Source organism: Lonchura striata, chromosome 16 (genome assembly GCF_046129695.1).
Source record: "Lonchura striata isolate bLonStr1 chromosome 16, bLonStr1.mat, whole genome shotgun sequence".
NCBI lineage: Eukaryota > Metazoa > Chordata > Aves > Passeriformes > Estrildidae > Lonchura > Lonchura striata.
In genome coordinates, this window is record NC_134618.1 from 15,122,723 (window position 1) to 15,136,927 (window position 14,205).

The following is a 14,205-nucleotide window of genomic DNA, read 5'->3' on the forward strand; positions in this document are numbered from 1 at the left end:
CTTGCTCTCTTGTCACTGTTATCAAAGTGATACTGCTTTAAGTGTCCAGGTACAAACACATTCTGCTCTGTTCTTGTTCTTCCTAAGGCGGATACATCTCTGAAATGCCTTGAGCCAATGCAGGGTTGGGGGCTGCCAAGGTGGGAGTCCACCTGTCCTACCTTTGTGCTGTGCCCTGACCACACAATTCCACTGCTTTTGCCTGGAACACAGGAGCTGCTTGCTCCTGCTACAAGGCATCTTTGTAACTGCATCTTGTTACCTGAAATTTTAGAATCCAGTCCTGTGCATTAACCCATTTTTTAGCTCTAAACTCAAAATCTTGTTCTTAAGAGTGGGAAGCATTTACTCTCTGTGAGATCTGCCAGTTATTTTTAAAAGATAGGGGCTTGCTGTCTGTAATCTCCTCCCACCACATGGGGAATAGGTGTGGCTGGCATTGGCAGGGCCAGCTTGGCACAGCTCCAGGTGTTACATTGGGAATAGGAGAGCAGAGGCCTGCAGTGAGAGCTGCCTGTGCACTGTGTGCTCCCTGCTGCAGTGGGAGCTGCAGCCTGACCTTCCAGCTGAAACACTGACCTTGACAGGGTTCAGACCCCAAATTCTCCCTGTCTGTCTTTATCTCTTCAAATTGCCACGGCAGGCACCAAGGACTCCCTGTCCTCACTTCCATGGGCTGTTCTGACAGTGCTTCTCTGACTTGTGCTTCTCTGCTGGGGCAGTTTTTTGTGAGTAGGACATGCAGCTCATTCTGTGTGTGCTGGGCAAACTGGGTTTGCTGGGTGTTGCCAGCCCTGAGCACCAGCAGCTGTACCTGAGTGGGCTGGAGGAGCTCCAGTGGCAGTGAGACATTTCTGGGTGGCAGCAGCCCTTTGTACAGTGGCTGAGCTCTCTCCCTCCAAGGTTAAAAGAAGCTGAGATCCAGAGCATATATTTATAGCAACAATGTACAGTTGCCTTGGCAGAGAGGAGGCAGAGAAATGCAACTACTTCATCTTTCAGTGGTTAGGCCAGGCTGGGCAAGCTGCCCTTCCACCCTGACGTGTTTCCAGAGTCCCTGCTGGATGGATTTGAAGCCAGTGGCACATCTGCCACAGCTACTACTGCTTATTGCTACCGAAGGCCCTGAAATACCTTTGTGCTGACCACACCAAAGGTGTTCCTGATCTTTTTTTTACTCAATGCAGGATAATTCTCAGAGCTGTTAGTTCCTTTTCTGCACCAAACCTCTGGGGTCCTGGTACCTTTTTGTGTTAAGCTTCCCCTGGTCTGGAATGATCACTATGGCAAGTTCCCTAAATGCATGGCTGGCATCAGAGACTTGAGTTAAAAATTAGCAAGTTTCCTGGGGTCTCTTATTGCAGGAGAAAAGGTGAAAAGTCAGCTGTCACAATGGATAGGTCTGATTGAAAAACACAGCTGTTACTCCATTCTGAGGTGGAGGGGCAGAGGGGCTTGTTCTCCAGGGAATCTCAGTGAAAATGCAGCTAAAATGCGTTTTAACATTCTGGCTGTTAGGGCTGTAACTGTTCAAAGTGACCTGGGAGAATGAGAGGAGTCTTGAGGGGTATTTTAGTGCAGGGTGAAATGGTAAAACAACTTCCAAAAATTCTCATCCATGTGGAGTGCTGCTGTATCTGCTGTCCCCAGTGCCAGTAGCTCAGTGGAATCAACAGTGGCTGGGGACAAACCTCCCTTCAGAAGCCCTCACACTTTGCTGTCCCCCTGCCCATTGTGGATGTGCTCTGGAGTGTGCAGCTTTCCCCTCATCACAGAGAGGGAATTTACCTCCAGAGGGAATGGGTGCACTCTCAGCAACCTCTGCCTTGGAGCTGAAGCTCCCACAGTATCTACAGGAACTCCCCACACATAATTTTTCCCTCAGGCCTGATGTGTTTCACCCTCGGTGCCCTGGATGGGAACACAGGAATGCAAAGCAGCCCCTTGGTCCTTCCTGAGTAGCCACAACCTGAAACACCAGAACATGGAGCAGCTGAACAAGCCTGGCAGGAGCACTGCATTTCACCAAGAACCTCAGGATCTGAGCATGGGAAACACAAAAGGAACAGCACAACACCAACACTCCCCTTGTGGAGAGGCAGAGAAGGTCATGCCTTGCTTTCCTATCTTAACAGGAAAAAAGGTGTCTGCACACCTGAAAGCTTCACCTTGTCAATCCAACCCCAGGCCTTTCTGTGACACAGCCCCAGCCACAGGGAAGGTGGCAGAGCATGGATGTCCTGACAGAGCAGCAGCATTGTCATCAATAAACACATCCCTGGTTCTCAGAGATTATTTATAAATCTGTAGTGGTTAAGAAAAGGCTTTTGGAAGCAGAAGGTCCTGCTGAGCCTGCACACCCATATCAGAGTTTGTGTGACTAATCCTCTGTGGATTCACACTGTGTAAGCTAACAGGTCCCATAAAGAGGGCTGGGATAAAGCATGTTGTTCTGCAGCTACTGCTGGTACAGTAGCACCTTGCAGGGATGTAAGGAAAAACAAAACCCTCCTGTTTTCCCTTCCTCTTAAGTTACGTGCTGCACGAGTAGACCAAGGGATTAATTTTATGGCAACGTAATTTATTTGTCATCAGATGTGCACTCCCAGGCAGGACAAGTGAGGCAGGACACATGGAAAATGCTGGCAAGTGCTTGGAGGTGGCAGAGGTCTGAACCTTGGTTCCTACTAGTAGAGTTTATTTCAATTTTAAGATTATTTCTCTCCTGTATCTGTGCAGCAGTTCCTTTTTCCTAGTGGTGCTGGTATCCCTCACATGAGGAGAAGGGGTGAGGAATGGAACATGGCACCCTTCAGGGTGTCAGGCTCCCTGAGGAGATACCTGAACAGGCAGGTAACATTCCCCACAGGATGTGATCCTAATTAGCATCTGTGATTGCTTTAAAGCAGATGAGAACAAAGGGTCTGTCTGCGACACTCTGCACTTTACACACATGGACTCTTCTCTAGTACCAGAGAGTGCCTGGCATCCAGAGGGTCACGCCTGCTCTGAGCTGCAGGTGGCCCAGGTGTGCTGCTGTCACCTGTGCAGTGTGTCCTGGCAGCAGCTGCCTTGCTGTGCCATTCAGTGCTTCCCTGCATTCCTTGGGCTGGGATCCACAGAGCGCTGTCGCTGCAGAATTAACAGTCCCAGTACATCAGCAGGGCATGATTCAGACAGGTAAAATGATGCCAAATACACCCAAATTGTACATCAGTTACTTCTTTAAAAGTGGCACTGTACTGATCTTAATTTATCAGATGACTTGGCACGTTAACAGGAAGAGGCTGTGAAGTTTCCCACTGCAAGCAGCATGTCCTGGATCAGATTGGAAGGAGTGGGAATGAGACACTGATCACAAGAGCTCCCAGCTGAGGACTGTATTTCACAGGGCTGGGGACAGCCAAGGTCTGCTCGTGTGAAGGCAGAACAGGTGGGTTTTATTTGTAGCAGGCCAGTAAAGCTGAGCATGCCTGCAGTGAGGTGAGAAGTCTCCCAGCCAGGGGCCTTCCTGGCTGCAGTGTTCCCCTGACCCCTCCCCTGCAGCCTCAGCTCTCCCCCATTGTCCAAGCACCCTTCCTTCTCCAGCTGAGGTTCCTCTTCCAGCAGTGTAAGGGAAACCAGTTCCCAGTCTCCATGCAATGGTAAACAGATTTTTGAGAAAGGATTTTCCTGCAGGAGCACCTCCAGTGATGTCCCAGCCGACTGCAGGGCCTCAGCCTCTCCCTGCTCAGGGCAGCCGAGCTCTAAGAGCCCTTTACTTTTCTCTCCTTTTTTGCTCTGGATGCCATTAAGGTGAAGAAGAGCCTGGGGCAGAGGTTCCTCAGGTAGACAGCCAGGCAGGGGGTCAGGCCAGCCACAAGCACTTCCTTCTTCTTCTGTCCCACTGCATTGAGAACCACCTGAGCCACCTCGGCCGCCGTCTGTCCCTCGGCCGTGGTCTTGTCCATAACTGCCAAGGGAAAGCTGAGTGAGCACCACCAGCAGCAGGTAAACCCCCACTGAGGTGCCCTTCCAAGGAATGCTCTGACTGCACGTGGCTGCTTGCTCTGGTTTTCACTCCACTGTGTATGGGAGCACAGGCAGCTGTTCCTCATGGCTGGCCCTGAAGGCAATAATTGCTGTCTGGAAAGGCTAAATTTTGGGGCTTGCTGTTCCTACCCTGCATCAAGAGTTGGTTTTTGATCCTTCAGGGCTAACCTGTGTCCCCACCAGAGACCATGTGTTGCAAACACACCTTAAAACAACATGGAGATGCTTTAGACATAGGGCAGCAAGTGGTATCTCACCTCCATAGCGAGATCCATCCGCTGTGACAGCGTTGAGGGACAGGTTTGTCTGGATGTAGCCAGGGCTCACAACTGTCACTTCAATGTCATACTGCTCCACCTCTGCTCGCAGACAGTCAAAGAAGGCCTGGGTAGCATGCTTGGAGGCAGCATCTGGAAAACAGGGAAAAGACTGTACAGCAAGGAGGAGCAGGGCTGAAGGAATTTTCACTTTGTGAATGGGATTTTCACTGCAATGCAGCCACTTCTCACCAAGAACCCAAGAGCTGTTCTCCAGCCTCTACCTTTGTTTTTGTTTAGTGAATGGCAGCAACAGGCAGTGGGAATCAGAGGCAATTTAAGAAAACAAAACATAAACTCAAGTTGAAAACTGGCTGGGATCCTGAACTCAGTATCACAGCCCTGCCAGAGCACTCTAGAGTGAACCCCAGCTGCCTCCCACTCCTGATAAAGGAGACCCAAAACCTCTGGAAGGCAGAGCTGGCTGCCCTGCATGTGCTGAGCATTAGGGACTTGCAGAGCAGGTTCAGGGCTTGGCTGCACAAAGGGAGCACCAGATCACACAGGCAGGCACAGCAAGGCAGCGTGGCCTAGGGCAGGATTTTCCCCCATGAAATGGCTGAGTGACTCCTTTTTTTTGGCCTGTGACTGCCACCACCTCGCCAGCAGCACCAGAGCCAGCACAGGCTGCAGACCCAAGCAAGGGCTGAGCTCCTGCTGCCAGATCCACGTGGCTCTGGTCCCTGTGCAAGCACCCTGGGAGCTCCTCAGAACACACTTCCTGGAGCAATTGGACCCACATCACCTGCAAAACCCATGGCTCAGACATTCCTGACCCATCCCATCACCACTCTGCTTCTGGTGTTCACTTTCAGTGATTTACAGATGCTTGTGTGTCAAATGCTCTCATCTTAGTTCATCCATCTTAATTCCACCAATATTCCTTGTCATAACTGATTTAGCATGAAGAGTTTGCTGGGTCAAGATTGTTTAGGCTTTTGTTCTGGCATTGTTTGTACTATGGAACTTCATAATTTATTAAAAAATTCTTGCCTTCTTAGAGGAGATAATGCAGACAAATTACAAGGACAAAATACCATAAAATTATGGAATTATAGTGACACGAGAGGACTGTCAAGCTGTTTTCAAAACACATTCTGCATCCCTTAAAAACTTTAGGACAGGGATAAGATTTTGTATTTAAGAGTGCTGTCAGTGGTTTTTGACCCCATTGAGGGTGATGCACACAGCCAGTTCCATGGAGAGCTAAATGTGGAAGCTGGAGCCAAGTATTTATTCAGCCTGGTGCCTCAAATATGTCTTTCCCATCTTCTGTGGAGGTACTTACATGCAGATCTGAAAGGAATGCTTATTTTGCCTTGCACACTGCTGATGGCCACAATGTGGCCTTGTCTCCTCTTGATCATGGAGGGGAGAAGTGCTAGCAAAGGACAGAAAAGATCCATTCAGACAACAGTCCTGCCACTGCTGCTGTCAAGAATCAAAGCTTTCAGAGCACTCAGAGATGCTGAAGGGAATTACAAAATCCCTCTTCAGTGCAGGGGTTGGGACAGTGCTTGGGATGCCTCTGACTGCAGCTGTGCCTGGCAGGGAGGTTCACCTGTGAGGAGATTCCTTGTGCCAGAGGCTGCACAAGGGCTGCTGTGGTGGCTCTGATCTCCCACACACTGAGCAGCAGGATTTGCTTTTCCTGCCACCTGAACATCTTCCCATTTCCTGCAGCTGACACGCTCCAGGCTGAGCTTTCTGTGTGACCAAAGCTTCCCAGGAAAGCTGCAGCTCCACTGGAACCCCCACCACGTTCTCCAGTGTTCTGTCAGTGCAGACAGGATAACTGGATCTCTTCCCAAGCCCCTGCCAGGCTGGAGAGGAGATGGAACCAGGGATCATCTCCAATGGGGTATCTCCCACCCAGTCATGGCCTCAGGCCTGCCCATAACCCCAAACCTCCCTTCAGCCTGTGCTGCACCAGGTACAGAGACAAACACAAGTGAAGCTGTGCTCAGTTGTGCTGCTCTGCAGAGGCAGCAGCCAAATCCTGTGGACCACAGGTACCTTTGGTGAGGGCTACAGGTCCAAAGTAATTTGTTTCCATCACTTTCTTATCCACGTGCAGTTCTGTGTCCACGATCGTGCCTCGGAAGCTGATGCCAGCGTTGTTGATCAGGATGTCCACGTGGCCCAAGGCCTTCAGGATCTCCTCAGCAGCATTTACCACAGCTTTGGTGTCCGAGAGGTCAAACACCACAGTGTGAGGTTCGTGTGTCTGTGAATAAACTAAAGTTAGCAAAATACAGTTGAGTGCTGGGTGTGCCAGCTCATGATGGGATCCTCCAGCTCTGGAAGGACAGGAGCAGGGCCATCCAAACCCTGTGCAACTACAGTGCAGCTGTTCCACGTGGCAGGAATTTATGGCACAAGCAGGTTGTGCTCTTCCTTCTCTGCTCCTGTAGCCTGTTCCCTATCCCTGAGCCTAGGAAAGGGACAAGGGAGTTCTCAAGTACTAAAGTTTCCCATTGTCTTATTAAAAGAAATGCATTTGAAAAAGGAAAAAAAACCCCATGTTTTCTGCAGAAGCCAGCAGTACCTTTCTTGGCCACAGTCAGCAGGCAAAAACAAAAAATAAGAGCAGAAATAAAGTCATTTTTCCAGATTCAGTGTATGAGGTGCAGGTGTAAAGGGTCTGGACTCTGCCCTCGTGTGCTTTCACTTCCATTTCTAGCCAAGATGGCTTCTTTTGGGGGGTTTTTACAAGGAATGACATGCCAGCTCAGTGTACTATCCCAGCATCATCCCTAAGCACACAGTTGGATTTTTCCTATTTCCAAAGAGAATAACCCAGAGGCAATTCTGTAACTTCCGTAAGAACCCAAGCAGAACTCCAGGCCATGTGAGCCCATGGCTTGTCCTGGTCCCACACTCACGTTCTTGCGGTGATTCTTCACAGCACACAGCTCCTGCACCAGCTCCTTCAGCTTCTCACTGTCTCTGCCACAGAGCACCAGCTTGGAGCCAGCTGCATGGAAAGCTTTGGCACATTCTGTGGAAGAAGCAAGGAAGAGAGAAAAGCAGGCATGTGAATACCAGCCAAAGGCCAGATGCTCATCAGCCCTGGTGAGAGCTCCAAGTGCAGTTTGCTGGCAGGGTCTGAGGTGGCTTTACTGCTGCTGTGTGGTGGCCAGACTGATTGTCAGAGAGGTCACAACCACATCCCACTCTCCTGGGACTGTGACAGACACATGATAGTGGTGAGGCAGCTGCTGTGCTCACAGATACTGTGCTGGTTAGACACTTACTGTGCTGTTCACACATCCTCCCCTTCAGCTGGTCAAATCTGCCTGTGCCTCTTTATTTTTGACTTTACACCTCTCTTAAGAGAGACCACAGTTACCTTGTGTGTGTCATCTAACGCAGGTCTTAGGAGTTTCAGTTTTAATGAACACCTTCAGAGGTTCTTGGAGCCTGGGATTTAATGCCTTCATCAAGGTGGTTCTCTTCACTGGGAAAAGCCTGGAAAAGGGATGCCAGGCTATTGTCCTCCTAATTGCATGTTCCTGTCCCCTCTGGGAGCCAGAGGGACAAACTCCTTGTTTGCATAAGGGATGACAGTGGATGGCAGTGAACACACACTAATTAGAGGTGGTCTGGTGTATTAATAACTACAAGTGAGGGAAGTTGTAAAAGATCTTGCAAGTGAGTCAAAAATAGAGGAAACTTTACAGTACAGTGGTGGAAGTCTCTACACCCCACAGCACAGGCAGAGCTCCAGCTGGAAGGTCTCTTCTGGAATACTAATTTCCTCTCTTCTTGATGAGAAGTACAAGATCCTTTACCACTCCCACTCTTTGGCTGAGGCAGGCAGAGAGAACCAGTTCATCTCCTTTGGCCAGTTCCTGAACACCCCTGTCCTTAGGGACAAACTCACATGCAAAGGCAGCACCAATTAAAGCTCTATTTGTTCCATAAATGTACTCATCCTAATGAAAGGCCTTGACAGCAGACAGCACCTTGTCTTCTCTTCAAGCAGCTTTTAAAGCAATTATAGAAAGCAGAATTAGAGAATGTAGCCACTGAAGCAAAACATAAGTTTCAGTTGGAAAAAAATACTTCCTGGTGTTAATAATGCCAAGAGCTTGACTTTAGAGTGCATGGATTTGTACCATGAGGGGAACCTTAACTTGAAGGTGAGGGACAAGGAGAAGGAGTGGAAAGTTTGGCAAAGCAGCTCTAAGTACATGAAGGCAGAACACCACATCTGGGAGGTTTTAAAGAAACAATTTGGCTTCCTGGCTTTTTCAGGATTTAGGGAAAAGACCCCTGACAGCACAAGAACAGCATCTAATTCCTTGCTTTGATGAGCTCCAGTTTATACAAAGAGATTTAAATTTTCTGTACCAAATGCTGAGACTTCCTTGCACCCAAACCTGCACTGGCTGTGGTCATAACTCAGGTGGGAGCTGTGTCTCTCAAAACTCGATCAACAGGAACTTTCAGCTCGTTCCTGCTTTATTCCAAGAGCTGCTCCTGCCACAGCCCCGTGCCTGTGCTGCCCTTGGTGGCCTGCTTTGGGTCCATACCTTTCCCCAGGCCAGAGGTGGCCCCTGTGATCACCACCACAGCTTCCTGCAGGTAGGCTCGCATCCGCATCCACTGCAGCAGCCGGAACAGCGCGAAGATCCCCAGGCTGCCAAAAAGCAGCGGGATGATGACAGTGCTTGTGAAATCCATGAGCCTTCCCTTCTGAACTGTCTTCCTAGAGCCACAGGATGAAAGGAAAGACATCATTTCACCATAAATAAAATGAGCAAAGGCCTGAAAACTACTTTTAAATTATTTTTCTTAATCCTGCCTTAGACCAGCAATAAACCAACAAGGTACCTCTGTATCTTCAGCAGATTTTCTCATCCCTTCATTTAGGTTTTGGAAAGTTCATATCAGTACTCAATTTTAAGCACTGAAATAGTAATGTGAACATCCCAGCAGGACACTTGGCATTGCATCCTCTCAGCTGTCACATCACAAACTCGGGTTCAGGGATGTTGTTCCCATGTTTTGCCCTAAATTCACCCTCTTGTGATGAAGTTCCCCAGGGCTGGGATATTTCCCCACATTCTTCTGATTGTCTAAAACTGTTCAGATTTCTCTAAAACATCCAGTACCAGAGTATCTACAAGCCAGAGATCAGTGACTGTGTATTATCCCAGATGGATATAAGCCAGTCTGCCTTTTGGAGGCTCCAGGTTTTCTCTCTCAGCCAGTAATTTGCTTAACACACTGAAATCTCATCCTGGAATTGGATTCTGATACCAAGGCATAGCCTAATCTCCTTGCTAAGCCATTCCTTCAGGGGAGTAGTTTATGTGACAGCTTACTAAGAGCCAAAGAGCAAGTGGGACTTCTATGAAAAGGCCACTATTTTTCCCTCTGTATATCCCTGAGCTTTTATCAAAGCTTGATGTAAGGGTGAAGTTAATTACAGCCTCCTCCTCAAATCTTCTGGGTCACATACGAAATCAGAACCAAACATCAGGGTATTTTCCCTCCCCTTCTTTCTTGTGCACACAGAGTTTGAACTCTTGCAGTCTGAACTGCAAGACAGGCCTTTACTGGGAAGATACTGGGAAGATACTGGGAAATTCTGGGCACACAGCTTGGGCTCCTTCAAACAAAGGGGAGCATGAGAAGCAGAAAACAAGAGGTAACTACAATGCTAAGGCAGAATTCAGTGTCACTGAGGAGGACTGAGGGGATGGCAGAGGTTCTGCATGCCATGGAACAGAGCTAATTTGGAAAATGTCAGGCTCTTCCAGATATCCATCAGGGGCTTGGAGAGAATTCCTCAAATAGCTGCTCAGTGAACAGCTAGCTGAAATAGTAGTGAACTGAATAAAATAAATATTTCTGGAGGTACAGCTGGAACACAATAAAATAACACATAAAGACAGCTCTAAATAAACTTGGCAAGGTCAAAAAACAAAGCCATCAAGTTAGAACACAACTCTTCTTGGGGTTCTTTGGAGCTTCCCATTCCCAAAGTGACTCATGTATGTCTCAAGTCCTTCCTGCTGTGATCCACTGTGGATAATGCAGGGAGGCATCAGAACAGCAGCTCCCCCGGGCACAGGGAGTGTGCCAGGGTGGGAAAGCAGAAAAACAAAAGGAACATTCAGCAAAGCATCTTCTTCCCCCACCCCTGTGCTGAGGGAGTGCACACAGGGTGCACTCTGCACTGGTTTGCAGCCAGGGATTGGGACAGTTCATTTGGCATAAGAGAATGGATCTTCCCTAAAATAATTCCTGGGAAATAGACGTTTTGACACAAGGCCACTGGATTTTCAGGCTGGATGGGAAGGTTCTCCTGACTGCTTCTGCCTTCTTTATGATTCCCCTTTTTTTGCTCTCTCAACTGTCTCTTGAGATTCACAACACGAGGTGTGGCAGGTGCTGTGCTGACACTGGGCTTACAGGACATTCTGGAATCCAAAAAAACCCCTCAGCCCACCTTTAGGCCCTGCCATTATTTCCAAAGTGGGAGCTGGCAGGTGCAGTGGCACTTCCTTCACGAGGCACTGGAAAAATCTGGCCCTGCTGTGGATTCAGAGAAATGCAGGTGAAAAGGTAACTGAGAACAGGGGGCTTTGCAGACACCTCTCCTAACTACAGCACGCTGAGATCTGAAAAATATTTCTAATATTTTCTGGTATTTCTGTCCTTTTTCTCCATGTTATACACAGGAACTGGGCAGATTGTCCATCTCTGCCTGAGGGCTGCAGCAAACCAAGAACACAGGCAGGAGCAACACCCTACTCTGGCAGCTTCCAGGCTGGAGCCTGAACCAACAGGTAACGGCTCTGGGGAGGGAAAAATGGGATGGGGAAGAGAAGGGAGAGGAGCAAGAGCGGATTTGCCAATCAGAGATGTAAATCCCTTTATATTTGATATATTTTTTATAGATAAATATATACATTTTTAATATAAATACATTTTACATATATGTATTTTTTACATTTTATTTTTTATATACATATATATTTTAAATCTATTTTTATATATTTACATATATGTTTTTATATAAATATATATGCAAATATATATTCTATAAAGATATAAAAATATGTATTTTACAGCTATTTATTTATATATAATAATAAATAATAAATAATATATCATATATCATTATATGTATTATACACACTATATACCATATAATATATAATTATATATAATATATAATATATATTATATATAATTTTATATAATATATATTTTACATGTATAAATATATATGTTTACATATATATAATATATAAAAATATAAAATGTAATTATATTATTATTGATATATTATACAATATATTATTATATAATATATTGTATTATATAATAATATATAATATATATATTTTTTGGGGCATGCAGATGCAGTCCCTTCTTCCAAGCTGCTCAAATGGCCTCTTAAAAAAACCCCAAAACAAAGAAAATTTCAGTTCAGTGAGATTTGAGAGAGAGGACAACCCAGCTGAATAAATTATTTGGGACAAAAGAACTTCTGTAGCACTTCAGACCTACAGCAGCAAGTTTTGCTCTCATTTCATGCCCTGCTTCTCTCACAAACCCCAGTGAAGCAGCCAAAGCTCCCCAGAGCAGAAAATGCTGTGTCACATTAAAAACGGGGGTGAGGGTGGGGAACACGTGGGGTGCACAGCAAATTTGAGATGAAGTGACTTTCTCAGGCCTCCTGCTGCAAGGTCTGAGAGCCCACTTTCACCTCTGTTCAATAATTTGGGTATTCACACTGAAATAAACTCTGTTATTAATAGGTAATGTTTATTACAGCAGGGTTTCACTCCGGGAGAAGCCACTGCTCCTTAACTGGTGTAAAGCAAGTCCTGTAATTCCCAATTCTCCATCCCAAGGAGGATTGGAACATGCAGGTTATTGGAGAGCAGAAATAAGAACACTTAGCAAATACAGATGATAGGAAACTTTCTGAAAGCTTCCCATAGAATAAATCACATTTATCCAATTAAAAATAAACCCAGGACTTTCCCCTTAAAACAAAACTGGGTGTTCTCCTACAAAAGGAGCAGGACAATGGTTTCTGGAGGAACAAGGATATTCAATAATAAAGGGTGCAAAGATGAGATCCTAAAGAACCAAACCCCTGGAAGCTTCCCCAAACAAGGGGAGGAATAAAAGTGACTGTGGAGCTGCAGGCTCCCAGAATCACATTGTCCTTTAGGTGACAAGTGGCACCAGCTGGGAGGCTGCAATCCCAAATCCAGCGGCTGGGGGGATAAAAGGAAAGGGAAAAAAATCCTGGTGTTCCTAAGGAACAAAGTCCAGCCCCTCCAGGCTCGAGTGAGGGCTTTAGTGTGAAGAAAGCACAAGGTCCTACCTGAGAAGGGGCTCACTTGCAGTGACTCCGAGCTGGAGCTGCAGCAGGACAGCCCCGAGTTAAATCTGGAAATGGCAGCGATCCAAGGAGTGTCCAAGGCCAGCTGAGCCTCTAAAAACAAACCTTGGGAACACAGGCTCTGACCTTTCCAGGGGAGGGGGAATTTAACCCCCACACTGAGAAGACAGAAGTGAACTCAAACTTCTGAAAGGAGTAAAAAACTCCTCAGGAGAAATGCAGCAAGTGGACAGAGATCCTCATTGCAAACAGGGAGCAGGAGAACAACAGCCCAGCTGGAATTCCCAAAAGCAAGGAGGATCACCTGAAGGGTCACCCTCTGTTGGATCTCAGCATCCTGCCTGCAGCAGCAGGGGGAAAAAATGCGTTTACAGCACGCAAAAACCAGCGTGGATTGAGGAATGATCTGCTCTGCCAGCTGGTCTAGAGGGAGGTGTTGCTGTGCAGGGCAGGGGTAGAACGAGATGGGATTTAAAGTCCTCTCAACCCGAGCCAGTCTGGGATTCTATGAAATCGCTTTCTCATTATCTTCCTGCCACTTTTACTCCGGTACAAACTGGAATTCCGCCCTCCCACACGGGATTCCTCCGCTGGTGTTTGGGACAGAAACAAGGGCGGCCTGATGAGAAAACCGAAACATTTGTTGTTCCAAAGAAAGCGTTTTGCAGACCTCTACCAAATGAACGGCCACCTAAAGCTCCGTGAGAACACAGACGGCGCTGTGTCCCTGATTTATTTAGAATTAGGTGGATTTATTTAGAATTTGGCGTTTCACGTCGCTCCCGGCGGTGAACTCTGCCCCGGAGAGCGCCGCGTGTCCCTGCGCGCCCCAGCCCGCGCTCCCCCAGGCTGTCCCGCATTTCCCCGAGCCGCGCAGCGCCCGGCCCCTCCCGGGTGTCCCTCCTTGTCCCCTCCTTGTCCCCTCCTGTCCCCTCCGTCCCCACCTGGCCGCCGCCGCCGCCGTCACCATGGCCACCACCGGAAGTGGGCCCGGGGCATTTCCGCCCGGACTCCGCTCCTTAGTGTCGCCAACCGGAAGTCGCTTCCGGAGTACAGCTGCCCTCACCTGTCCTCCCACCTGTGCCACCCGGCCGGAGAGCGGCGATGCCAAGCAGAGGTTCCGCCCTCTCGCGGTTCCCCCCAGTGTGGGCATCGCCCTCAGGCTCAGAATCCCAAAATCCCGAAGGGGTCAGGCTGGAAGGGACTGCGAGGTGTAGGTTCAGCCTTCCTGCTCAGCAGGGCCGTCCCAGAGAGCGGCACAGGATTGCATGCCGGCAGCGCTGGAATATCCCCATGGAGGGAGGGAGGCTCAGCCTCTGCTCGGAGCTCGGGGAAGTTTCTTCTCATGCCCAGGTGGAACCTCCCGGGCATCAGCTCCTGCCCATTCCTCCTGTGCCATTGCTGGGCCCACGGAGCCGATCCTGGTTCTGAGCCCTCCCAGAACTGCCAGAAGCGGTCACTGCTCATTGCTGCTGTCCC

General features: G+C 48.2%; 1 protein-coding gene across 1 annotated transcript; it reads right to left on the reverse strand.

The window, feature by feature from the left end:
- Window positions 1-2,564: 2,564 nt before the first annotated feature.
- DHRS7B (dehydrogenase/reductase 7B) lies at window positions 2,565-13,725 on the reverse strand. Its single transcript, XM_021549757.3, has 7 exons — window positions 13,671-13,725; window positions 8,888-9,063; window positions 7,235-7,350; window positions 6,366-6,576; window positions 5,638-5,730; window positions 4,290-4,442; window positions 2,565-3,952 (listed from the first exon to the last, which is right to left on the reverse strand). Exons 1-7 carry the CDS (start codon window positions 13,694-13,696, stop codon window positions 3,747-3,749), a joined length of 981 nt encoding a protein of 326 aa, XP_021405432.2. The 5' UTR covers window positions 13,697-13,725; the 3' UTR covers window positions 2,565-3,746.
- Window positions 13,726-14,205: the final 480 nt, after the last annotated feature.